The sequence below is a fragment of the Arabidopsis thaliana genome, chromosome 5, assembly GCF_000001735.4.
Source record: "Arabidopsis thaliana chromosome 5, partial sequence".
Lineage (NCBI taxonomy): Eukaryota > Viridiplantae > Streptophyta > Magnoliopsida > Brassicales > Brassicaceae > Arabidopsis > Arabidopsis thaliana.
The window spans coordinates 12,660,958-12,686,872 of NC_003076.8; the positions used below are offsets into that span (position 1 = coordinate 12,660,958).

The following is a 25,915-nucleotide window of genomic DNA, read 5'->3' on the forward strand; positions in this document are numbered from 1 at the left end:
ATAGATTGAATTTTTTGCTTAGAATCAATTTAGACAACTTTCAAACCAAATAAGTAAACATAATTGCATACCATTGTATCATGTATTGTTGATGTAAGTATTTCATGATAGTGAAAAAAGATTAGAATATAATTGATATTTGAATCAAAAGTGAATCTAACTATACACATATAATTACAAAAAATGAATATAACTTTATTAACTACAAAATACCATACACAAAAATAACATGAATTAACAATAAAAATAGTTAAACATAATTTTTTTTAAACAATTTTCAAAACAACAACCCACGCATAGCGTAGGTACTCTCCTAGTTTATTTAATGTATTTAAAATTTCAATATATTATTTAGTATAAATATTAAAGAAACCGTACCATGTTAAACAAAATATGAAGTCTAACAATAAAAATAATTAGGGTTTAATTTTTTCAAAATCTAACTAAATTAACTAAAGAATTTTAAAAAATAAAAATAATTGAATAATGAATAAATTCATGAATAATGAATAAGTATCAAACATCCAAAAATTTTGGGCTACCGTGATGGGCTTTTAAAAATTCAATAACCCAATAAGATTAGTTACATTATAATTTGTAACTCGTTAGTAACAAATAGACGCGGTAAAACTTTCTCCACGTGGCCTGCATTCGGAAGTTGCCGCGTCATATACCGTAGTCATTTCATAATGCCGTGAAGTCGTCTAAATAATCATTACGTGTACTCACAGTTCGAAACGACAATGTTGTAGCAAAGTTTTTAAAATTTAAAATAATTCTCGAATGCCTCATTAATATTATCTTCTCGAGGAAGCGGAAACGATTCACTGTACCTTTGAACACCCTAACCAGCTTTACTCTCTTCTCACTTCTCTCTTCTCTCTAAGGGCGATGATATCTTGCATGTGAGATCTCGATCTCTCGATATCCAAATCCCCACAAATACTCGCTTCTGATCTGAGAATCTACTACTTTCTAGCTTCATCAAAGTTGTTGTGTAGTCGAATCATATTCTCTCCATCTCCGACGCTCGATCGCTCTCTCTCGAACAGACCCGTAACCTAGTTCTAGTATTAACGACCTGTCTCTCTCGTCATCACTCCATCTCCGACGTTTTCTCAGCTTTTACTTCTTCAACTTCAAGGTAAGCCGCGGTTTTCTTCTTTTTGATTTTACAGTTCGAGCTTCTTTCTTTTTTCCCAGATAAATCTTGCGTGTGCAATTGTTTGAAGCTATATAATTTTTGAACCAAGGGAGATTTTTAATATCGACTTTTTGACGAGTTTGTGATTTTTTATAGAAACCCTAGATGTAAAGAAAAAACAGTAATTTTTTTCATCTGTTTTACCAAAGATTTTTTCATCAGTTAAACCCTACTAACTATTCTAGTCTTTTTTGATGTATATTGTGCAAGATGAATCTTAACGGCGGTGGTTCTGGCTCTAGTGGTTCTGGATCTGGTGGTTCTGTCTCTGGTGGTTCTGGATCTGGTGGTTCTGGCTCTGGTGGTTCTGGATCTGGTGGTTCTGGCTCTGGTGGACGTGCTAATGGTCGTGGTAATGGTGGACGTGGTAGCGGCCGTGGTGGTGGCCGTGGAGATGGCCGTGGAGATGGTCGTGGAATTGGTGGTGGTGGCCGTGGAAGAGGAAGAATTCCGGCTGCATTTATGGGACGTGGACGTGGCCGTGGAAGGGGTAACCATGGTCAAATGTCCATTGACGCCTTGCAAGCTCAGGAAGCAAGGAGATTGATGCCTGTTCTTCATTCATAGAGACCTGTTGGAACGTTGTGGTACGTGTGAATGTCTCTCTTGTCTGCTTTGTTACGTGATTAGGATTAATTGAAAATATGATTTGGTTCACTAATCATAATCTCTGAACTTGTGAAATTGTTTGAATGATTTGGATCATGTTAATAATTGTGTTTGACTCAAGTAAATTTGTTAATTGGTTTACATTAGCTTGAGAAAAACTGAAAACGTGAGTAAAACAAAACTTGATTGTTTTTTAAACCTAAACGAAATTATCTACATTTAACTGAATTATTTCTCATTTGTATATTATTCCAACGTCTATTTGTGAAACAAAGCCTAATTAATTGTGTGTCTACTTTGTTAATTCTCTGGAATTGAGAACTTGTCAAATTGTATAACTGAATTTAGTATCAATTCTTAAATTCATCACTGGTTTTATATAGATGAGATGTGGAAAATTAATAGTGTTACTTGTGTATAACTGAACTTGTGAAAAATTGTATGATTGATATCGATCAATATCATTTGTCTCTCTAGTTTTTATAGAACAAATTAGTTGTCTGCTTTGTTATGTACTTGATTAGGATTAACAGAAAATATGATTTGGTTCACATTGATCATAATCTATGAACTTGTGTTGTTTGACTGATTTGGATCGTGATAATAATTATGCTTTTGGTTTTTAAGTTGATGACATAATCAAATTGATTCTTTGTTATTTATTAATTGTGTCTCTGGTTTTTATAGAATAGAAATAAAAATGACTTGTCTGCTTTGTTATTTACTTGATTAGGATTAATTGAAAATATGATTTGGTTGACTAATCATAATCTCTGAACTTGTGAAATTGTTTGAATGATTTGAATCATGTTAATAATTGTGTTTGACTCAAGAAAGTTGTTAATTGGTTTACATTAGCTTGAGAAAAGCAGAAAACGTGAGTAAAACTAAACTTGATTGTTTTTTAACCCTAAACAAAATTATCTACATTTAACTTAATTGTTTGTGATTTGAATATTGTTCCAACTTCTATTTGTGAAAAAAAACTAATTAATTGTGTATCTACTTTGTTAATTTTTTGTATTTGAGAACTTGTCAAATTGTATAACTGATTTTAGTGTGGGATTATAAATTTCATCACTGGTTTTTATATAGATGAGATGTGGAAAAATTGATTGTGTTACTTGTGTATAACTGAACTTGTGAAAAATTATATGATTGATATCGATCAATATCATTTGTCTCTCTGGTTTTTATAGAACAGAAATAAAAATTAGTTGTCTCCTTTGTTATTTACTTGATTAGGATTAACAGAGGATATGATTTGGTTCACATTGATCATAATCTATGAACTTGTGAAATTGTTTGACTGATTTGGATCATTATAATAATTGTGTTTTTGGTTTTTAAGTTGATGACATAATCAATTTGATTGTTTGTTTTTTATTAATTGTGTCTCTGCGCGGTCAAAAATTTTTTTTTATGTCTTTGGTTTTTATAGAACATAAATAAAAATGACTTGTCTGCTTTGTTATTTACTTGATTAGGATTAACAGAAAATATGATTTGGTTCACTAATCATTATCTCTGAACTTGTGAAATTGTTTGACTGATTTGAATCATGTTAATAATTGTGTTTGACTCAAGTAAATTTGTTAATTGGTTTACATTTGCTTGAGTAAAACAGGAAACGTGAGTAAAACAAAACTTGATTGTTTTTTAATCCTAAACGAAAACTTTCTACATTTAACTGAATTGTTACTGATTTGTATATTGTTCCAACGTCTATTTGTATCTAATTTGTTAATTTTCTGGATTTGAGGTTTGGTATCGACAATGGTCCTCGGCGTGCAATTGTAGCTGCAATAAAAAGTCACTTTGATGGTCCATGGTTCAACATATCATCTGTTCCCCATCATCCTATACTCCAGTGGTTGGGAGACTTCATAGTAAGTTTGATATCTTTTATCAAATACATCAAAAAACTTACGTTATCTTTCTAATTTGTAACCTAAATTGTTTGTTCTCCTTTTGCCGCAATCTTTCTATTGGGATCCAATTCATTTGAATGATGTGTATCACCTCTGGTATCATGTAGTTGCTGCCCGCCTTAGAGACATGATCTCTAAGGCTAAAACTTTCGGGAATAAACCTGAATGGATAAGTGAGGACACATGGCAGGATATGTTGGAGTATTGGAGCACTGATGAAGCTAAGAAGAAGAGCAAGACAGCCTCTCCCAATCGACTCTCCGACCGTGACGGGTTTGGGCAACATCGACACACCGCATGTGCTAGATCTTATGAACAACTCCGAAACATAATTGTAAGTGAATTCAAATTTATTACATTTTGTTATCTTCTTAATAAGTAAACGTGTCATTAATGTGTTGTACATGTTTTCTACAGCGGCAAAAGGAAGGTATTGAGCCTTCGATGCTCCGCATCCTTAGAGAGACTCATGGTAAAGTTGATGGCACATATGTGGATGAAAAGGCAAATGCCTTTGATGAAGAAATTCAGAGACAGCTTGACGAGATCGAGCTCTCTAGAAACTCATCAGGTCCTTCTGCTACTGATGATAGCACCAATTCCACAGGCCTCGAGATATACTACAAGGTAACGAGTTTCTAGTTCTTCTATCATCGTGCTATTTTAGAGGGTTTCAACTAAGTGCTTTAGAAATTGAAGTTGTTTATATGGTCCAAACTTATTTAGTTTAGAAACTGAATTTGTCCTTCTTACAAGCTAGCACTTTAGAAACTGAAGTTGTTAATATGGTCTAAAGTTGTTTAGCGCTTTAAGAAACTTTAGAAACTGAAGTTGTTTGGTCCAAACTTATTAGAAACTTTAGAAACTGAAGTTGTTTAGCACTGTAAGAAACTGAAGTTGTTTAAAACCTGAAGTTGTTTGGTCCAAACTAATAGAAACTAAAGTTGTTTAGCAGTTTAAGAAAGTTTAGAAACTGTAAGTTGTTTAGAAACTAAAGTTGTTTAGAAACCATATGTTCTAAAGTTGTTTAGCACTTTAAGAAACTGAATTTGTGTAGAAACTGAAGTTGTTTAGAAACTGAAGTTGTTTATTTGGTCTTTGATTTCTCTATAGGTTATAGCACCTCAAAATGGGAGGATTTTTGGTGTTGGAGGAATCAGTACACGCGAGCGAGGTGAAAGCTCAGCAGCTGGTGCTTTGGGTAGAGTCACTCTTAAACGCCAAGTCATAACCTTGCAAGAGCAGCTGGCATCTGTTGTGGAGTGTCTGAAACAGTACATGCCAAATGGTGCGCCAAACTTTGCCTCGACGCAGCGAACACAAGGAACCGACGCTTTAGTGACCATTCCAGACCGTGCTAACAACATGGAGAATGAAAATGCTGATGGGGACCAAGATGATGACATTGACCCACTTTATCCTTTGAATGAGGATGCTAATGATGAGGCTTTTGAAGGTGAGGATGAAGCAGGTGGTGCTGCTGCCTTTTAAGTGATATACTCGTTAAATTTCCTACTCTTTGTATCGTTTGAGACCGAGTATTGTTTAATGTCTAACCTTAATTTATTGCTTTCTGAACTATGCTTTTCATCTTATTAATCCAGAGTGTGTAAGAAGATATAATTAACTATTTTAATGTATGATATTAATTATGCTTTTCGGAATTCTTGTTTTAACATTTGATTTTCTTTTATGCAAAACGATTTAATACACTAATTAAAATGTATTAAAACAGAATTAGTCAAGTATAGTAAATTGTAACTAATAACACCAAAATAGTCAAAACAATTTGTTGCTAAATTGCTACTAGAGCCTGTGGCAGTTTGTAAGTAAATAAGTGACAAGAATATCGTTAGACTTGTTAATAATTTTTTGTGTCTACATCGTTACATTTGTTACAAGAAGATTTGTTGCACATAATTACGATCAGTCTGAAGGTAATAAGCTATTGCAATTTACTTCAATGATCTTGTGACAGTTTGTAAGAGGTACTTACAGGGTATATTGTAACAACTTTGTATCAAGTTTGTTATTAACGTGTATTGTCTCTTCCTTGTATCATTTTATGACAGGCTTTTTTGTTGCATTTCATATCAGATTTGTTATACAATTTTGTAACTAAGTGTAACATATGCTTATTATATACTTGTTGCTATTTAGTAGCACTTGGTTACGAAATTTCTGAAGATAAATGTTACTATTTTGCTTCAGTTATTTGTGGTAAGTGGTAATAAAGAGTGTCAATGTTTGTCCACACTATTTGTAACAAATTTGCCATGAGTTTTTAGTCGTTTTTTGTAAGCCTTTATAACAAGTTTTTTTGTGGTAACCTTGTGGCAAATTTCTTACCGTTTGCCACACATAGTTTTTTTGCGACAAGGACATAGTTACATCTTTCAATTTGATGCTTATCCGTAGCAAATCTATATTTGTTACAAAACTGTTAATATACCTACTATTTTTTTGTAACTATATAAACCAAAAATTCAAGTGGCATAAGCTTTTGGAATTGACTAAAGGTGCTCTAAAATTCCTTCCTACAACGTAAATGACGCTCCTTGAGGACGTGGACGGATCATTGCCGACTATGGCCTCTAGTGACTCATATTAGGCCTTACCTTCTTTTTTTTTTTTTTTTGACATCAGACTCACACTTGGCCTTACCTTTTTGTTTCTCGTTTTTCTCTGACTCTCTTTTCCCCTGAGATTACTGTTTTTTTTAGTTATTATTTTTGTGCATTTGTTTTCCTTATCAAACATCAATCTGATGTTGAAATAATAAATATCAAACATACTTGAAAATTGTGAAACTTGATATCCCTCGAGCCTTAATTTATTACTGTTATGTTTTTCAATTTAATTTCAGTTGATTGATACTATCATTTTAGGAAAACTTATCCATAAAGGCCGCAACATACATGCTTCTCGTGAATTCACATGTAAGAAGTTTCTTTCAATATTAGTCATTAGTCAACTTCGCACAGCCCTAAAGTTATGCTCAATAATGTGTACTCGTTTAAAATGGGTTGCTAAATTCTCCAAATGGTCATACTGACAATCAGTCAATGTCTGTTTGGTGTGATAGTAAGGCAGCAATTCATATAGCGACAAATTCAGTCTTTCACGAACGCACCAAGCACGTCGAAGTTGATTGTTATTTTGTACGCAACGAAGTACTATCCAAAAACATATGCCTGTTACATGTACAAAGTCAAAAACAACTTGCAGATATCTTTACAATGCCGTTGGGGAAGCAGGAATTTGATCGGTTATGTATCAAGTTGGGCATACAAGATTTGCACGATCCAACTTGCGGGAGGGTATTAACGACTCAACGGAGTTGGCGGACCAAGTCATGATCCCGACGATCACGTAACCATATAAGGAAGTTGCTCTGTTTTTGATACAATCTGTATACGATTGATCAATTGTGATTATGCATTGATTATAATTTAGGATTTTCTATGATCTCTTCTATAGCCTATAAAAGACATTTAATATGCATCAAAGTAAATACAAGAAACAATTTACAGTTTCTAAATCTTTATAATGGATATAGTTGAGTGCTTTGGTATGGAATCTAGGATATTGTGTGGGCTAGCGGAGAATTACATAGTGGTCAAGATTTGACTAGAACTATTTAGTGCATGGATTTGGTTTGTATGATCGGGATAATAAGCTAGAGAGATTGGGAGTTTCTGTGTTTTCAAACCTCTTCCACGGGTTCGGCTTTTGTGTTTTGCTTGAGGGCAAGCAAAAACTAAGTCTGGGGGAGTTGATATACCTCGATTTTCACTGCTTTTAGCTATGAATTAGGTATAGTTTTTAGAGTCTTTTGTTATTTGTAGAGTCTTTTCTAGTCTTTTTCAGGTGTTTACATGTTTAGGATGCATTTGAAGATTATGGAGCATTCTGGAGCAAAACAGACAACTTAACCTGCAACAGCAATCCAGAGACAAAAATTGACGTAGGTGTCGATCGACACAACCCCTGGTGTCGAGCGACACCAATACCTGACGGCAATTCAATTGCGCAACTTATTGATGTTTCTAAATTTGGCCCAGAACTTTTCCTTATTTCTAAGAAGGCCCATCACGTTTTAGGAACTTATATATTGATTTTTATGGTCATTGTTTAGATCTAAGTATTATTCTCTATTCTGTACTTTGGGGCAAACCCCTATGGAGACTCCCTTTAGAGAATATTCTTTTACAGTATTTTCTCTTCTTAATTTCATCATTGATTTCTTATTCAATCATTTTTCTATGATCATGCTTGACTAGTTCTCTTGTTGGGTTTAGAGATTCTCATTAGGGATTTGGTTGGATTAGTAGGTCAAAAACCCTGTTAGGATAATATATTTAGAATTCTTCATGATTGTTCTTAATGTTAGTTTTAGAGTAATTAACTAAAACTTGATTTTAGGATAATAGGTATACCCACCATAGGTATCTATTACTGGAACTATCTTAGATGAGCCTAGTATTTAGATGCGTGCTAGCGTCCATTACTTAGGTGAACTTATCAAACCTGATTATAATGCTTGCTTAGTTCTTGGGATTTACAAGAGAGTTGGAATCAATACTATTAAGCATAGTGAGTAGCACGACACACCACCGGTTACTTTATATTAGTGATTTATGTTCTAGAATGGTTCGATAATATTCCTAATTTACTGCTAAATCTACTATTCTGATATCTCCTGAGAGTTTTCCTAAACCTGACATCTTAATCATCTGAATCTAAAACCAACTTTTAATTGCTTTCTTGTCTTTTACTTTTATAATATTTTTTGTTTAGCTTTATTTGAAACTGTTAGTCTATTGTGTGATCCGAGAACTTTGTGGAATTCGATCTCTAAATGCTATAACAACCTCTTTATTCGAGAGAGTATTCATTAGGGTAATTTAACTCATATCAGTATTCCATCGCTTGATTGAACTTTCAGCATGTTAATCTATTTGTTCTCTTTATTTCTTCTAATTTGCAAGTTTCAATTTCAATTTGCAAGTATATTGGTAAGTTATTTGAAAGTAAATCTAATTGTTTTCAAAATTTTTAACGATTTATAAGTGTCGATAAGTATTTGCATGTAGATTTCATGAGTTCTTTTAGGTCTGGGCGTTCGGATTTCGGATCGATTTATTCGGATTTCGTTTTTCGGATTGGGGAGTCTATAATCCGAATAGTATTCGACTGATTTTCGGATCAGATCAGATTTATTCGGATTTGGATTGGTTTTTAAACAACGGATCAACCAGTGCCATAGGATCATAGATTCATCGTGAAGGCACACAGCCCTTCCTCATACAACTCAGTCCGTTGTTTCCAATATATGGAAAAACCTTTGCTGCCGCATTAACGAGTGAATGCTTTGAACTCCCATCTGGGGCCAGCTTAACAATTTCTCTCCTTATTCCTTTTACTCTCTCAAGCCTCACCTTTTCCTCCTCATTTTCATCAGACTCAGGCAGTATGCGATTGTCTTCAGCTAGTAACTGGTCTGTAATATCAAACATAGAATCATCATTGTCCTTCTCACCGTCAATCTTGTCAGCTTTTTCCTTGACTTCCTCAACTATATTGGGGACAGAAGCAGCATCTCCTATCTTCGCATCAATAGCATGTGATTTTGGCATTTTTAGTTTCACCTTTGTAGGCACCTTTGGAAGCGTCAGCTTTTTTCCTCTTTTCTTTTGGGGGCCTGGTTCTTTGACGGTTAGCTCATTTAGGGTTTTCTCTTTAACGACAGCTTTCTTCTTTGGATCTTGCTTCGCTCTGGAATTTCTCCTAGCCTTAGATGAGGCGCGTAAATTCCGGGCACCAGGAGACCTCTCAATGAAATCAATGTCACATTGGTTTACATCAACGTTCTTCAGGAATTCGCCTTCAAGATTCCTACTGACCCCAGGAATACCACCATCCTTCTCTACCACCAAATCTACAACTTCCTTCGACTGCAAAAACGTAAAGATAACTCAGGCGTAAACTAACGATAACTCAGTCACATGTATAACGATAACTTAGTCGTCACTAAATAAGATAATGTTAACTCAGCCAAAAGTAAGTAAAATAAAGACAACTCAGCCGTATAACCTAACGTTAACTTAGCCGTAACTAACTACTAAAGTTATAACTCAACCAAAATAAATAAGGTAGACAACTCAGTCGAATAACTTAATTATAACTCAGTCGTAACTTAATAGCATAATGATAACTCAACCATCACATGATAATAACTTAATCGTAAGTAAATAGCGTATTGATAACTCAACGGTTAGCTTACTTGAGGAGGACTAGTAACATAGTAGTTATTTGGAGGTTTCTTTGGACCTTTTGGTGTTAGTTGATTTTTGGGTTTTGGCATTTCTTGTTGATCAACTGTTAAAAACATATCTCTAATTTTCACTTTAGAGAATAATTCTGAGTTAGCTTGGGCATTTTAGTCAGTAAGGCCTACTCCAATGGTCTTCAGATGCTCTTTCATCTGTTTGAACTCATTCTCAATAGATTCAAACCTACTTTCAAACTTTGCATCAATCCTCGCTTCCACTTGATCTCCAATCACCTCCATACGGGAGGACATTTCTTTGATGCTTGTATCAACGGTGTTAAACCTTGAGTTTAAGGGAGAAATTAATTTAGACACCGCATCCACGACCGACACATCTTCCCAAACATCCTCCTCATCCTTGTCCTCGTCATATTCACCAGCAATTTGCTTCTTCTTCTTCTTCTTCTTCTTCTTCTTCTTCTTCTTCTTCTTCTTTCGTGCATCTCCTACACCATATTGAGCACCCTCACCGTGAGAGACTTTCTGCTTCTTTGTAGGAGATTCAGACACAGCCGCTGCATTATCTTTTACGTTTTTCTTCTTTTTCTTCTCATTCCTCTTCACATCCCAATAACCTTTAACAAACTTATTCCCATGTCTGTATTCGACCAAGTGATCAAGTGTTGGGTCTTTTATTTTATCTGGCCAAGTATGAAACAGCTCGCTTACATCATCCTTTATAACCATTATACGCACACGCAGTTACAACATAAGAGATTATAAAACCCATCACTAAACCACAACTAAGTCATAACTAAACTATATAAGACAGCCATCATTTAACAATAACCCAGCCATCAAAAATAATAACTCAGCCATCAAAATTAATAACTCAGCCATCAGTAACTATCATAACCCAAACCATATACGCCTCTCAGTAGGCCATGCTTTGCACACTACTAAGCCTCGCCTAAGTTCATCTAACTTAGGACCTTCACCGGTTGGCACACTCAATTCCCTGAAGAACGTTTTGTTATCCGCTTCAGGTTCAAACGGTTTTGTAGGCAATGGATCTGTGTTTAGCCCCGTGATATGACCAAATTCATTAAGGCCAAACCTGACAGGTTGACCACCCACGACTAATGAATGTCCTTCTTCAGACACCAAATCTCCTTCTTCAGTATTCTCAACTGTCTAGAGAGTCGATAATGTACAGTCTTACCAGACCAAACAAAATGGCTATCAACTAGCTTAGCAATTATTCTAAGAGGTGTCTCTTTCATTTGATCCCAGGTATCTTGTCCTATTGATTCTCTAATCGTAGGGAAATCTCCCATCTTGATGTTGTGATTTATGGTTTTACTCTACTGATTAGAATCCCCTTCTGGGTAAAGTCTTGGAGGGTAATCCCTTGCTTGGTCTTCAGACATCTGATAAACCATAAACCAGCTATAAAACCAGCTGTAAGCATAAATAAACTCAGCCACAACATAAAATAAACTCAGCCACATCACAGAAACTCAGCCAAAACATAAACCAAACTCAGCGAGAGCATAAGAGAAACTCAACCAAAACATAAAACAGAAACTCAGCCACAGATGTAAGGTTAAACCATAACTCAAACAAAACATAAAACAAACTCAACCACAACATATAACAAACTCAGACACATATGCATTGATAAATCATAAATCAGTCGGCAAACAAACAATAACTCAGCCATCGAATCAAACAGATCTAACAAATCAGCCACCATATGTCAATCAACGACGACGAAAAGAAGCCGGAATAAGCATCGTTAAAAACCATCAATAACATCATGATAGTTTTTGGAAAACGGTTAAAGGTCGCGTGAATCACTTGCTATTGAACTTAGATGTCGGAATCTTGTCGAAAATTCGAAATACAGTTAGGATATAGACTTACTGGACCTTTGAGAAGTTCAGTTCAAATGCGACTTGATAGGGATGTGACTTTACTGGATAAGAAATGCAATTCCGTCGTAAGAATTTCGTCCGGAACAAAAGAGAGAAAGAGAAAACGGCGACGGAATTAGGTCTCAGGAATCGTTTTCCCGTCGAGAGAGAAAGCGACAGTTTTTTTTCCGTTGATGAACAGTAATTTCAGGCGGAAACCGAAAGGTTTATGCGGTTATGTGACATGATGTGGATTATATGTTATGACATTGATTGATGACTTGGATAATCAATGTTTTTTTGTTTTTTTTATTAAAAACGAATTAATAATATTATTTAATAATTACTAATCAAGAGTGTTAACTGTAATTACACAAGTACTAAAAACATATAAATAAATAAAAAAAGATATATGATATTTTATGAATAAACATACAATTCTATGCTATCTGAGTAATTTTTTCTAAACTAATTAACAAACTAACACTATAGTTTTCAAAATATAGTAATTAACCATAAAGGCTAGTATATTGACCAAATTGATTTTTTTTAGGGTGACTGGAGATGGTGGTGGCCGGAGATGGTGATGGCCGGAGATGGTGATGGCCGGAGGTGTTGATCGTGATCGGGGGTAGTGGCTAGAGGTGATTCTAGCCGGAGGTGGTGGTGGTCGGAGGTGGTGGTGGCCAGAAGTGGTGGTGGTCGGAGGTGGTTAAGAGGAATAGTGACAGGAAGTGGTGGTGACCGGAGGTGGTTAGGAGGACTAGTGACCGGAAGTGGTGGTGGAAGAGGTGGTGGCCGAAGGTGGTGGTGGTAGTGATGGTGTTTAAGAAGGATAAAAATGTATTGATATACATTATATTCACAATATCATATAAACTTTTTTTTTGTTAGTTACCTAATTTATAAATTTTTATATGTTATATTTCTAAATTTCTCCAATATAAATGCATAATTTCAAATGTTAAAAGAAAAACAAAATTATCCAAAAAAAAAAGAAAAAGATTTGCTGACCTAAATTTTTTGACCATATAGCTACCGTTTTAACGACCACATATATTTGTAACAACATTTTGCTACTTATCAGTTACAAATTAGTAACAGATTACGATTTAATAAACAATGTATCTAATTTGTTACTACCCGTAGCCACTTAGATACATTTTGCGAGAAAGATGTTTTTGTAACAAATTTGTTACTACTTGTGTTTAAAATTTTGTGGCAAAGTTCCTCAATCCAAAATTTGTCGCCAATTTTGTAATAACAGTTGAATAGAATATTAATTAACTTCTTACGGCTATCATCAACTAGTAAAATTGTACCTATTAGCGATGGGTTATGACATTCTGTTTTAGTATTACATTTGATACGAATTTAGTATCAAAAATTTTGTTGTAAATTTTCACAAAACAGGTTTCGTCACAAAAGTTTGTGACAAAATAAGATTACTAATATTGTTTAATTTTTGCAACAATTCGGTTTGTAGCAACTAGAAGCAAAGTGGAGACTCACATTATGTTTCGTAGCAATTATGACAACTTATGACTACCCTGCCTCATACCAAAGGCCACTCATTGTGCGACACAACTGTTGCGACACTATAATTGTAGCAAGTTGATTCCAAAGCAACTTGTTATGCGACAGTTTTATCGTAGCGAATTTATGATGGTGTCTTATCAATATCCCACCAAGTTGTTGTTTAATTATCGGTTTCGTTTTCTCCCTTGTTCAAATCTTTATATATATGCCTCATTCTTGTTTGTTGTATATTCATCCAAATATTTGCCTTCTGGTTTTCTCTCTTCATTTCTAGCAACAAAAAAGAAATTTCTTTCATATTCATTCTAAAAATTTTCATTTGAGTAAAACATCTCTTTTTCCTTTAATTCTATTCTATTATCTTCTTCTTTGTAACAAAAAAATGTCTTCAAGCAATAATATAGAAGACGTAAGAAAGTGGATGTATAATCGTATTAATCCACGCACTGGACGTGTATCCGACAAATATGAAGCCGGGTTAAGTCAATTCATGGAGTTTGCAAACTATCGATTATATGATGGGGGTCGAATATGGTGTCCATGTCGAAAATGTAGAAATGGAGAACTTACTTCTATAGCTACCGTATCTAAACATTTGTATAATAGAGGGTTTCAACCCAACTATTATGTTTGGACAGCTCACGGTGAGGAGTTTGAGCAAGGACACCAATACTATGATCAAGCCGAAGATAATACATTTTAAGCAGTTAAACCGGAATAGAATTTTCAAACTAGTTATATTGGAGATAATGTCTCAACTGTATATATGTCAATACCACAATCAAGGTAAAATATTAGTTATATATATAATGAAATTAAATTTAAAATAATTAATTAAGAAGTCTTTCTATAAATATATATATATATATATATATATATATATATATATATATATTGCTCTTAAAATTTGGTTAATAGAAATATTAATTCGATTCACACTTGGCCTTACCTTTTTGTTTCTGGTATTTTTTTTGGTTAAATAATTTTTTTTTTTTTTTTGACATCAGACTCACACTTGGCCTTACCTTTTTGTTTCTCGTTTTTCTCTTACTCTCTTTTTTCCTAAGATTACTGTTTTTTTTAGTTATTATTTTTGTGCATTCGTTTTCCTTATCAAACATGAATCTGATGTTGACCCAATAAATATCAAACTTACTTGAAAACTAGTATATATAGGTTACACTACCTTAACAAAAAAATCATATCAGAATACTAAAGAAAAAAACAGCAGCAAGAAAAAAGGTCTCCTACCATCTTACCATCTTCTCTCACGTTCAGATCCAATCTATAGGTTACACTAGTTTCTGGCGACGATTTATTCTTACCTCAGCCACTAAGAAGAGTAAGCTGGCTTTATGATGGGCTATTCCCAACTCTTCGTATTATTGTTCTCCTCATTCTGACTCATTTTCTCTAGTTTTTTCTGATTTGCTTGAGATGATGATGTCTTCAGTTTATTCATGCCATATATAAAATCGCATGAATGAAAACACTTATATCATCATATTGTTATGGTACAAACTATTGGCTTTATTTTTATGTCACTTTCTCAGGTATACTCTTGTTTGACTAGGTACATTAAATTTTTCTAATCAAATTACCTAGAGCTTTTTCTATAGAGATGGTAAAAGGAACAAAAGGTATCTTCATCCTGAATTTTGACATTAAAGCCCCAAAATTCCATTACAACAGTTCCTAGGTTCTACAAAAAAAAAAGGTATAGAGAGAGGAAGATTGACAAAGAGACGAGCACCTAGCGTTTCTGCAGTAGTCGAAGCTCAAGGGTTGTTGAACGAACTGTGCCTGGAGAAACAAGTTACAACTACTTTCAGACAACCATTGGAAACAATGCACCAAACCAACTCGCTTTCTCATGTGTTCAGAAGAGCTTTAATAAAAATCCATTTCACTTAAAGAGTTCTCAGCTATACTTAAGTAAATATTAAATATATGGGTGAAAAGAATTTATGTATGTTTTACTATGTGCATGGTCCTTTTACTAGACACAAGTTTTCATTCCATGATCGCTATCTCAAAGAGGGTGAAGGAAAAATGTTATTTACCTGAAGAGGGCCATTTCTCAACTGCTCATAGGGATGAGCATACATCATGGCTGCATTAGGCAAATGCATATACATTGCATCCATTGTAGTGCCATAGGGACTCATGGTAGAGCTTGGAGGTGGCCCGAAGCCAAGAGGAGCAGGAATACTTGGAATTTGGTTATATCCAGCTGAGTTTTATGTGGCACAAAGCGCACCGTGGCACTAATGTTCTCTATAGAGCCGTGTGCCATGGTGCATAAAGCGCATCGCCACTTAGACACGAAGCGCATCAATTTGAAAACAAAGATGTATAAGAATGATTCATTTCTTAAACATAGTAAAACTTAAGAAATTCAAAATAAAATACCACAAAACAATATAATCCACATCAGAATAAGTAAAATAAAAGCAAAGTAGCAAACACATAGATATCAAAGCAACGTAGCAAACACATAGATGTCAAAGCAAAGTTGCAAACACAATAGTTCTTAAACCATTAATAATCTAAAAACCAGAATCATCGAACTCATAATCATCCTTGTCCAAAAGAGTGTCCTCATACTCTGCTCCAAGAAAATCATCTTCCATCTCTTCATCCTCATCAACCAAAGTCATAGGACGAGAACTATTAGGTGTCTTGCGAGATGCTCTTGAATTACCATGTCCACCAGAATCACTAGCAATACCTTTTCCTTTCTCAAATCTACTTGAAGCAGCTGTTGATCTAGTTGCATAATAAGGATCATTAGCTCCTGCGGCCTCGCCAACTTCAGCCCATGTCAAGTCATCATTTTCAAACACAAGATCATCATTTTCAGTATCAGATGAGTTCTCCTCCATTCTCCCAGTCAGCCACTCATTGCATTGATCAATTTCATTCAACAAAATAGGATCGAAGGTGTCATTTCTCTTGTATCGACGTTGCAGAGCGCGATTGTATTTCACAAATATCATGTCGTTCAATCGACATTGAGTCAATCTATTCCTTCTTTTTGTATGAAGCTGTTAGAACAGAAGATTATAAGTTGTATAATTTTTTGTGCACAATATAATTAAAGTAAATAATAGAATTAAGGTAAGGTTACTTACTAGTTGAAAAACACCCCAATTCCTCTCACAACCGGTAGCACTACAAGTGAGGCTAAGAACTTTTATGGCAAAGTTTTGGAGGTTTGGAGTTGAAGATCCATAAGCAGACCACCATTCAGCTAGTAAAATGAAATTATCGTTCGCTTTTATGAAAGATTAAATTACGAAAAGAAGATGTTAGACTTGAGAGTTATACCTGGTGACATTTTAGTTCTCAGCCTTATTGCCATTGGAATACCAAAGAGACCCGTAGCTTTTTTAAATGCATCCAACTCGGTTATTATCTTATCTTGAGTCTCAATTTTTGGAACCAACCTTCCAAGGCAACCAAGAAAACCTCCCAAGACTTCCTCATAACCTATATCATCCGGTTGTCCATAATGAAATTCTGGATTTAGATAGTAGCCAGCTGCATGCAAAGGCCGATGAAGTTGAATGTCCCATCTTCTGTCAATGATCTCAAACGCCATTTTGTAGTTTTCTTCTTTATAAGTGAAAGACTTCATAATTGTCTCCTTAGCTTGATCCATGGCACCATATATGTATCCCATAGGAGGTTTTCTCTCCCCATCAACCATTCTAAGAACTTGTATAAGAGGACCTCCCAACTTCAGAGCATGTAAAACATTCTTCCAAAAGCTTTCTTGGAAAAAAAATGATTTTATTTTCATTCCTCCAGCTTCTTTTGTCCACTTTGAAGCATTCCATTCATCGGAATGAACCATCTTCCTCAAATTATCCTTTAGACGGTGGAATTGTGCAAGCGTGATGAAAGAGGTTGCAATTCTTGTTATCGCTGGCCTATGCAAATTCCTCCCACCTGTGAACTTCCTCATCATGTTCAATAGTGGAATATGATTATAAATATAGGAATTCATGAATATGCACTTCTGTAGTACACTCTTAACATATGAGATTTTTCCAATGTCTTCCAGCATCAAATCGATGCAATGAGCGGCGCAAGGAGTCCAATAAAGATGTGGTCTTTTCGCTTCGAGTAATTCACCTGAAGTTTATAATTACCAAAAAATACTATAGTTAATATATTAAATAATAGTCTTATTTACGAAAAGTTAAAGAGATCAAATATATATAGTACCGGCTTTCACATAGTTTGATGCATTGTCCGTGACCACTTGGATATTATCCAGTGAATCCCATTTCGTAGTATGGTTTTGGTATTTGCTGAATGTTGAAGGGTGGTAGATTGAAATTCTGATTCACTAGAAGGCTCCTAATGTACCTGCATACACACACACAATTATCATCAACCATCATGTGTGAAACTGACTGTTGCCATTTGCTAGTATACTTTTGCAAGGAAACTAACAGCTGCTTTACTCACCTTTCGTTGTTGTGGTTATAATCAGGGTCAATGATAAGTATCAAGCCACCAAACTCAGATTACTTATCGCCAAACCAAAGGAGACGGCTAACACATCATCTTTGTTAGCTCATCGTCCACCATTCTCACGCAGGAGAAGCTTCTACATCAATCAGCATAAAAGATCTCTAAACAATTAGATCAGTATTTAAACCCCAAAAGTTGTAAACAAGTTTGTTGCAGATATTTTTGAGAACTAAAAATATATTTTTCTTGAAGTTAGCTTCCTTCACACGTGCCTCCTCACTTGCACGTGTCTTCTTCTGCCTCTTATGAACTTATCAATACTCCCCCCCCCCCCATTCAAACAGCTTGGCCACAAGCTGTGGTAGCTAATGTAGTGAAGATCGAAACCAATGAAGATCCTGACACAATCGTTACTCCTTTAAGACCATCGTAGACTCAGATAGTCTTTGGCCTCTCAACTGTTTTGTACTTTGTAACGCCTCCTTCCCTTCGTTATATCTTGTTTGTACTTGAAACGCCATGCCTTGAGAAATCTCTGTTTCTTAAGATTGTGCCAAACAATGGCCAATAGTTGTAAGTGGTGCTCCAAGCTTGTGGCAGTGTCTTCAATTGATGCGTGTTTATTAAGCAGAATCACATCCTTCTGTTTTCTATCCGTAAAGTTGTGAAAGCTCTCAGAAACACCTTTAGCACACCCTCTGCAGAACATCCCAAGCTTCACCTCACTTAAGATCACCCCATGAAACAGTCTCATGTGCACATGTTGGAGCCATATACAAAACATCGTCACTTTTGAATGAATAACAACCAACAAAAATGTAGAAGTTGCAGGTTTTATGTGGACCAGCCGAGACCACCACACATCATTCTATTGTTCAACGTCGAACTTGTAAATAATCAAAAATCGAAGCTCTCTTTTATGTCCATTATTTTTCCAGCGATGCCACACTGCAAAGAAATAATTCCAATTACCCACGAAAAACACTCTATCTTCTGTTGCTTTATCATCATTATTCCATGTGTAATGTTGGATTTGTAACTGCATCAAGTCTCTTTCTTTAAGCATTCATGTCAGCTCCACTTCCATACTTGACTTTGTCCTGTTTTTAAACTTGAATCTCCTAGATTTGAAGCACTTCTTCAGCTTCTTCTTTTTTAAGTCTATGTCCTTTAATAATTTGTCCCGTCATAAACAAACTTAATTCCATATTCACACTATGTTCTTGAATCAGCTTTGAGTCATGGAGCAAGATCATTGTGTGTTGCGGAACAGGATCAGTCGCTGCCAAGATTGTAACCGATGGAGTTGCACAAAACAATTCATGGTGTTGACACAGTTTCTTCACGCAAATAGAGTTCTCTCTCTGGATCGAATTCTTCTCTAGTAAGTTGTACCGATTCAGAAGCACTTGGCAAGAGTATAAGTATACCAGAAAAGTAATCCAACGAGTTTATGTTGCGGCTCATACGTGTGCATCCTCCAATGAACCAAGTTGCAAACTGGTCTATACTGTCCAAATGGCTAGAACTTTAATACATGATTTCCTACGATCCCGATTCAAATGTAACACAATAAGAAAACAGAGTAACTGTAATCAAACGACATTCACAAAAACACCGATCGATTATTACCTGGCTTCCAAGGTGGAAGAAACCCAGCGAGTTCTTAGAAAGGAGAGAGAGAAAGAGAATTACAGGATTGTTCTCAGAAAATGCATAAAAGAAAATGAGCAAACACATGCTCTTTTTATGTTAACGGCACAATTGAATGACCCACTTGATAACCTCCACGTGGCTTCCTTCTAGAACTTGTGCCGCAACTTGATACTCACACGTGCGATACCACACGCGTGATTCCCTGTAACAAACTTTCTCCACTTTTTCGATCCAAAAGGCAAGAAGAAGCTAATATGTTTCTTGGTTTTGCTTTTCCAGAAGCTGTAAAACAAGAATGTCTCTCTCAGCCAACCAACCCTAACTTCACCCCAACAAGTAGACACTTCCAAGTATCCCCAAAAAAGAGTCATGTAGTCTTGTGTCATGAACTGCAGATTTTGAAATGGTTTCACCTCTGTGAGAAACTTCACATGGTAAGAAACTCTCCCAGTAGGAACTTGTAACTCACGTTCAAAATCTCCTCTTGAGGGAGCCTCTCTCTGTTTCATCAATTGATTTTGAATAGAGTCTTCTTTCAGGAAAGTAGTAATGACCATAGTAAACCACTGATATGCAGCCTCCAATTTCTCTCTTGTTCTCGTAGTCGTTTATATTTGAACTTCCAAGCTTTCAAACATCTCCTTCTCTTCTTTGATTTGCAACTTTCTTTCTGTGGAGACATTTTATCAAACAGTTAGTATGCAAAACAAGTTTTAGTGATACCAGCCAAACTTTGAAACATCGCAGCACCACCTTCAAATGTAACCATCTGGTTGTTCTTCGGAATTGATTCTTGCTCAAAATTCGTGTTCAGCACTACAGAATCACGATTTTCCAACACTGAATTCACTTTACTAAGTTCATTATCCCTCACAAGATCAAAATCAGAAACGCATACCTACGGTTTTGGTACTTGTGCGTTTGCGTCAACGTCGCGTTCCATGTCCAGCGATTTCGATTCCTCCACAACAATCGTAGAAATCGTCTGGATTTTCTCATAATTTCGTTGTTGAAACAATTGCTTTCGCCTAATACGATTGTTGTAGTTCCTCCCATCGCCGTTCTCGCTCCAAGATCAAGCTGATTCTCTCCGGATCATCATCGATGCCAAAAGCGCTTAACAACGATTCCTTCATCGCATTCCAACTCGGGTAAGGCATCACCGATTTGACATCGCGAATAAAATCGAGTGCGTCTCCTTCGATGAAGCCATGTGCAAGATGCAACTTCTCGATATCAGTGTAATCTCCCAGCACAAAACGATTCTCCATCCAATCAATCCATGGCCGCAAGTCAAATCTATCACCTGTAAAAACTGGAATGCAATGATATCCATCGCGTTAGATTCGATCCGAGCACACAATCGCACCATTTGATAAGTATCAAGCCACCAAACTCAGATTACTTATCGCCGATCAATGTACAAACCAAAAGAGACGGCTAACAAATCATCTTTGTTAGCTCATCGTCCACCATTCTCACGCAAGAGAAGCTTCTACATCAATCAGCATAAAAGATCTCTAAACAATTAGATCAGTATTTAAACCCCAAAAGCTGTAAACAAGTTTGTTGCAAATAACTTTGAGAACTAAAAATATCTTCTTCATCAAGTTAGCTTCCTTCACACGTGCCTGCTCACTTGCACGTGTCTTCTTCTGCCTCTTATGAATTTATCAGTCAAACCGATCTTTCTCTCTGTCTCTAAATATTGCAACACGAGATGTTGGACCATTTTCCCTGAGGCTTAAGTTCTTCTTGACCTCAACGCAAGCATTCTTAGATACTTGCTTGTCATCTCTGCTAAGACTTACATTCCTCCTATACACCTGAGTTTCAGATGAAGAGTCATCACAATTAAGACCACTAAATATGCGTTCTCGAGCCCTGTCATACTATTCTTTCCTCTCTTCAACGCTTCTAAGAGGACCACGTTTCTTGTCCTGTTCACGAGCGCCATATCCAGATCCTTTAGAAGGTCGAGTCTTGATGGAAACTTTCGTACACTCTGACTTGCCATTCTCTGATTGTTTAGCCACCGGTATTTCAGACAATCGAATAGCAGGGAATTTGCTCTCTGTTGTTCACAAGGATTCTGTTTTCATTTCCATCTGCACCACTCTCTTGAACCGCTGTAGCTAACCCATAATGGTTAGCAACGCGATGAGCTGCAAGACGAAGATACGAAATAGGAAAATGCTGGAACTCAAACTGCTGCTGTTCAGGGTTCTACAACAACCTTTGAACATCAATTTCCATCCTCAAAACTAACACAACAAGAGAACAAAACAAAAGAATTAGATACAGTAGCAAAAAAAAACACAAAAGCAATGGGCAATGGCAGTTCCACAAAAGCTAAGCTACTATAAATGTTGAACACACCATGCATGAATAGTATAAAAGTTTACAGCTTTGATAACATTAACCATGGATTATATAATACAGAGAAATGAGCACTAGAGAGCCAGTTCCTGAAAACCGAAAATCCCAAAATTGCGGTTAAATTGACCTAACTATGCCGAGCTAAACCCATAAAGCAAAAATTCAAATTTGTTAATCAACATGGAAAAACTCAGCTCTAATTTCAAGACATAACGTTTTACGACACAAATTAGAGAACTCAACGAAGAAAAAAACAAAACGGAGCTTAGTCGTGAGACGATGGCGAGAGAGATAGAGGACTGCAAAAAACAAATCTTATCTTTCTCTCTCGGGAAGGCAAAGCTAAGAACAACGAGAGGGAAAGGAAACTTTATATATTTTCCCTTTAATCGAAAATAAATATCTCCTTCTTTTTTTAATTAGTAACCAGGAGGCCAATATACATACATACAGAACACGTTAGTCTAGGGTTTCACAAAACAGAGGTGATGAAGAGAAAACGCGAGAAGAATAGCCGCAAGACCTCACGCTCGATGAAACGACTTCTTCACAGCAGATTTATCTATATCCCTCAAGATCTGACGGTGGAGGTACTAAAAAAACTCCCGGCGAAATCTCTAGTGAGGTTCCAGTGTGTCTCGAAGCTGTGGTCTTCAATTATCAGCAGACAAGTCATAGAGTCGAATATAGTGACTCGATCTTTAACTCGCGATGCCCATTTCATCTTGATTTTTCGTTTAAGAAACAACGTCTATAAACATATCTTAGCCTTCCTGCATACTTTTCCTGGAAATATTGAAAAAGAATCAGCGGTAACATTGATTCCTCGGTCATTTCGACAATACGTCTGCGGCTTGTTTTGTTGTTTCTATAACTGGGACCCTGAGGTAGCTATATATAACCCTACCACAAGGCAGTCCTTTCGACTACCGATAATGACGGCAATGGGAACTTGCTTCTTCGGATATGACCCCATAGAGAATCAATACAAAGTATTGCTCATACCATTTCATACTATGAAGCAAGCTTGTCAAGTTTTCATAATGGGAAATCCCACGACGAAGCAGTGGAGGAACATCCAAGGTGTTAGACTTGGATCTCACTCTCCACTTCTTGGTGGAGTTTGCGTCAATGGGGCTATCTATTTTCGAGCGGAAGCTAAGACAGTACTTTATGAATCTACATTTATATTAATGAGTTTTTATGTTAGGTCGGAAGTTTTTTATCATGTCCAGTCTCCACAAACATTGATGAATCATCACGGTTCCACTCTAATAAACTACCAAGGGATGTTAGGATTCGTGAGTTGCACGAAGAAGGCCGTTGAAATTTGGGTTATGTAGAATGCTGGGAAGGAGACACAAGGATGGTCCATGGTTTTCTTTTACACTTTTTTGAGTCTCAATTAGGCAATTGAGCACTTGGAAGGGAGTAGGCACTTTTTTAAGTTTTTTTACTACTACACCCTCAACCCAACCTAACCCAACCTAACCAATCCAAGCTAACCATAGTTTACAACCATTACTTCTTCTCTCTCTTCATTCATTTTTTTTCTCTACTCTTTACAAAATTAAACACAACAGACTTGAAATATTTTCTTGAAAGAAATCGATCTATCTCTTCACTTTTTCTCTCTCTTTACTTTTTCTCTACTCTTTACTTTTTCTCCCTTTTCTCTCTCACCAAAAACACCAAAAATAGATATAGATTTTTCTTTTTCTTTCTCTTCTTAGATCTTAAAAATTAGAGATTTTCCAATTTCAATTCAGTTTCTCATTCTTTAATCAATCTCATAAGGTTAAAATTTTCATTTTTGCTAGATTTCTTCTTCTCGTATGGTATCCATCATTGTCTTAGTCAAATTTTGCCTCTTTACAAATTTTAGATTCGCCCACCAAGTGTTTGTTGAAATTCCTCAAAGAGAGAGAGTTGAATTAAGGAACCCAAACACATATTCTTACTATAAATTTGTAATTCAAAGGTAGTTTTATGCTATTTTTATTCAAACACATAATCAAATAATAAAAAAATGGAAGAAATACAAAAAATTCATAAGCAGAATGATAGGCGACTAGGGTTTCAAGGAAAGGATGATCTATATACAAATTACTATTTTGCCTTTCTCATTTTTATGCAAACCACGTGGTAGGAGTTTGGTGGATGTGCATGGATGGTCGATAATTCGAAATGATTGAAATGACAACACATAAAATAGATTCAAATATTAATCACTCCAAGTCTCCAAATATTACATGAGATCATTGGCACACACACAAAAAGGACTAAACTAAGTTAACCAAGATACAACGATGCATGGATGGTCGATAATTCGAAATGATTGAAATGACCACATGATCAGAGTTTGGTGGATGTGTGTGGTTTTATGCAGTTTTCATCTCTTAAAACAATGAGCAAATCATTAAAAAATGGAAAAATACAAAAAAATCATATAAAAAAAAATGCAGAGTGATAGGCGGCTAGGTTTTCACGAAAAGAATGATCTGTATGCAAATTACTATTTTGTCCTTCTCATTTGAATGCAAATTACTATTATGCAAACTAGGTGGTTAGAGTTTGGTGGATGTGCATAGATGGTCGATAATTCAAAATGATTAAAATGACCACCTGGTTAGAGTTTAGTGGATGTGTGTGGACGGATGAAAATTTAAAATGATTGCGTTTTAATAATATTATTCATAAAACAAGCGTTACGTTATGTAAAAGATGTTGATAAAATTTAGTATCTAGTGCTTAGGGTTTAGGATTAAGTCTTAAGGAAGTATGATTGTTTACAATGATTATAGAGTATGGTAGATAGTGTAGGGTTTAGGGTTAATGGACCATGGTCATCTAAATTTATTTTTGGGTTTGTGGTCACATGCTTTTTGTTAGAGATTATATATTTCATTGTTGACCACATGAATTAATGAATCATATGAATTTTCTATTTTCTCAATTGGTTTATGTTTAGAGGATTTATGCTTAATATTTACGGGCAACAATAAGAAGGTTTAAAGTTTAGGGCTTAGGATTTAGGGTTGATGGTATATGGTATAGGGTATATGTATATGGTTAAAGCTTTAGTGTCTATGGATTAAAGTTTAAGGTTTAGGGTTAATGGACCATGGTCATCTACAATTATTTTTGGGTTTATGATCGCATGCCTCTTGTTAGAGATTATATATTTTATTGTTGACTATATGAATTAATAAATCACTATGATCGGACCCGAGCTACAGCTCGGTGAAATATTTTTGGTTCTGAATATTTAAGAGTAGTGGAACGTGCTTACGTATTTTTAAAACAGAGCATATTTGGAAATGACGTAATCAAAAATATAATATTAGTATAGGGATAATTGACGATTAGGAAAGAGAAAGGTAAAAATTTAAATCATTTACAGGGTACAAAAGTACGCAATCATATTAGCAAATAACGTATAACGAAAGAACTTTGTTTACATAAACTAAAAATATAAATTGTAAACACGAAACAAAGTATGCACTGATATTAGGAAATAAAGTATAGCGAACAAACTTTGTTTACGTCAATTTAAAAATTAAATCGTAAACACGGAACAAATGTGCGCACTGATATTAGGAAAAAAAGTAGAGCGAAAGAACTTTACAAAAATAGGAATACTGATAGAGTAATATTATGTAGCATAATTTAATATATTCAAATTTGATCGATATATTTAGATAAATTTATTAGCTAGCTTAGGAAAACTTTTGTGTCAGAAATTATAAATATTTTATTTACATAATTTAACTACTTTCTAATTGTAAACTTTAAGCTACAAATCATGAATAAACAAAGAAGAAAACGGACCGGTAAAGTGCAGACTTTTGGAAAAAGATGCCCAGTAAAATGTTAAATTTCAGGAAATACCCATTTTATTATAACGTTTATAAGCCCATTT

At 35.4% G+C, this 25,915-nt stretch overlaps 2 protein-coding genes, 2 long non-coding RNA genes, 1 other non-coding gene and 6 pseudogenes across 11 annotated transcripts; 6 read left to right on the top strand and 5 right to left on the bottom strand.

The window, feature by feature from the left end:
- The first annotated feature begins 750 nt into the window (after window positions 1–750).
- Window positions 751–2,539, top strand: AT5G33390 (glycine-rich protein). The gene is made up of 2 exons (NM_122863.2): window positions 751–1,144; window positions 1,415–2,539. The coding sequence occupies exon 2, from the start codon at window positions 1,415–1,417 to the stop codon at window positions 1,769–1,771; it is 357 nt and encodes a 118-aa protein (NP_568523.1). The 5' UTR covers window positions 751–1,144; the 3' UTR covers window positions 1,772–2,539.
- A 1,009-nt stretch (window positions 2,540–3,548) lies between these two features.
- AT5G33395 lies at window positions 3,549–5,235 on the top strand (annotated as a pseudogene; the record flags this gene model as incomplete). Its single annotated transcript has 1 exon — window positions 3,549–5,235.
- A 1,446-nt stretch (window positions 5,236–6,681) lies between these two features.
- AT5G33398 lies at window positions 6,682–7,071 on the top strand (annotated as a pseudogene; the record flags this gene model as incomplete). The annotated part of the gene is made up of 1 exon: window positions 6,682–7,071.
- Window positions 7,072–9,023: 1,952 nt separating this feature from the next.
- Window positions 9,024–11,355, bottom strand: AT5G33402 (annotated as a pseudogene; the record flags this gene model as incomplete). The annotated part of the gene is made up of 1 exon: window positions 9,024–11,355.
- Window positions 11,356–13,870: 2,515 nt separating this feature from the next.
- Window positions 13,871–14,123, top strand: AT5G33404 (annotated as a pseudogene; the record flags this gene model as incomplete). Its single annotated transcript has 1 exon — window positions 13,871–14,123.
- Window positions 14,124–15,097: 974 nt separating this feature from the next.
- On the bottom strand, window positions 15,098–17,446 carry AT5G33406 (hAT dimerization domain-containing protein / transposase-like protein; the record flags this gene model as incomplete). Its single annotated transcript, NM_147994.4, has 5 exons — window positions 15,098–15,276; window positions 15,537–15,706; window positions 16,031–16,520; window positions 16,608–16,726; window positions 16,804–17,446. 5 exons carry the CDS (start codon window positions 17,444–17,446, stop codon window positions 15,169–15,171), a joined length of 1,530 nt encoding a protein of 509 aa, NP_680299.4. The 3' UTR covers window positions 15,098–15,168.
- Window positions 17,447–17,882: 436 nt separating this feature from the next.
- On the bottom strand, window positions 17,883–18,284 carry AT5G05075. Its single transcript, NR_142809.1, has one exon. It is a non-coding gene; the product is annotated as an other RNA (long non-coding RNA).
- AT5G05095 lies at window positions 18,029–18,496 on the top strand. The gene has a single exon (NR_142810.1). It is a non-coding gene; the product is annotated as an other RNA (long non-coding RNA).
- A 1,481-nt stretch (window positions 18,497–19,977) lies between these two features.
- AT5G33399 lies at window positions 19,978–21,163 on the bottom strand. Its single transcript, NR_144277.1, has one exon. It is a non-coding gene; the product is annotated as an other RNA (non-coding RNA).
- A 111-nt stretch (window positions 21,164–21,274) lies between these two features.
- Window positions 21,275–21,970, bottom strand: AT5G33400 (annotated as a pseudogene). Its single transcript has one exon.
- Window positions 21,971–22,369: 399 nt separating this feature from the next.
- Window positions 22,370–23,643, top strand: AT5G33405 (annotated as a pseudogene). The gene has a single exon.
- The last annotated feature ends 2,272 nt before the right edge of the window (window positions 23,644–25,915 follow it).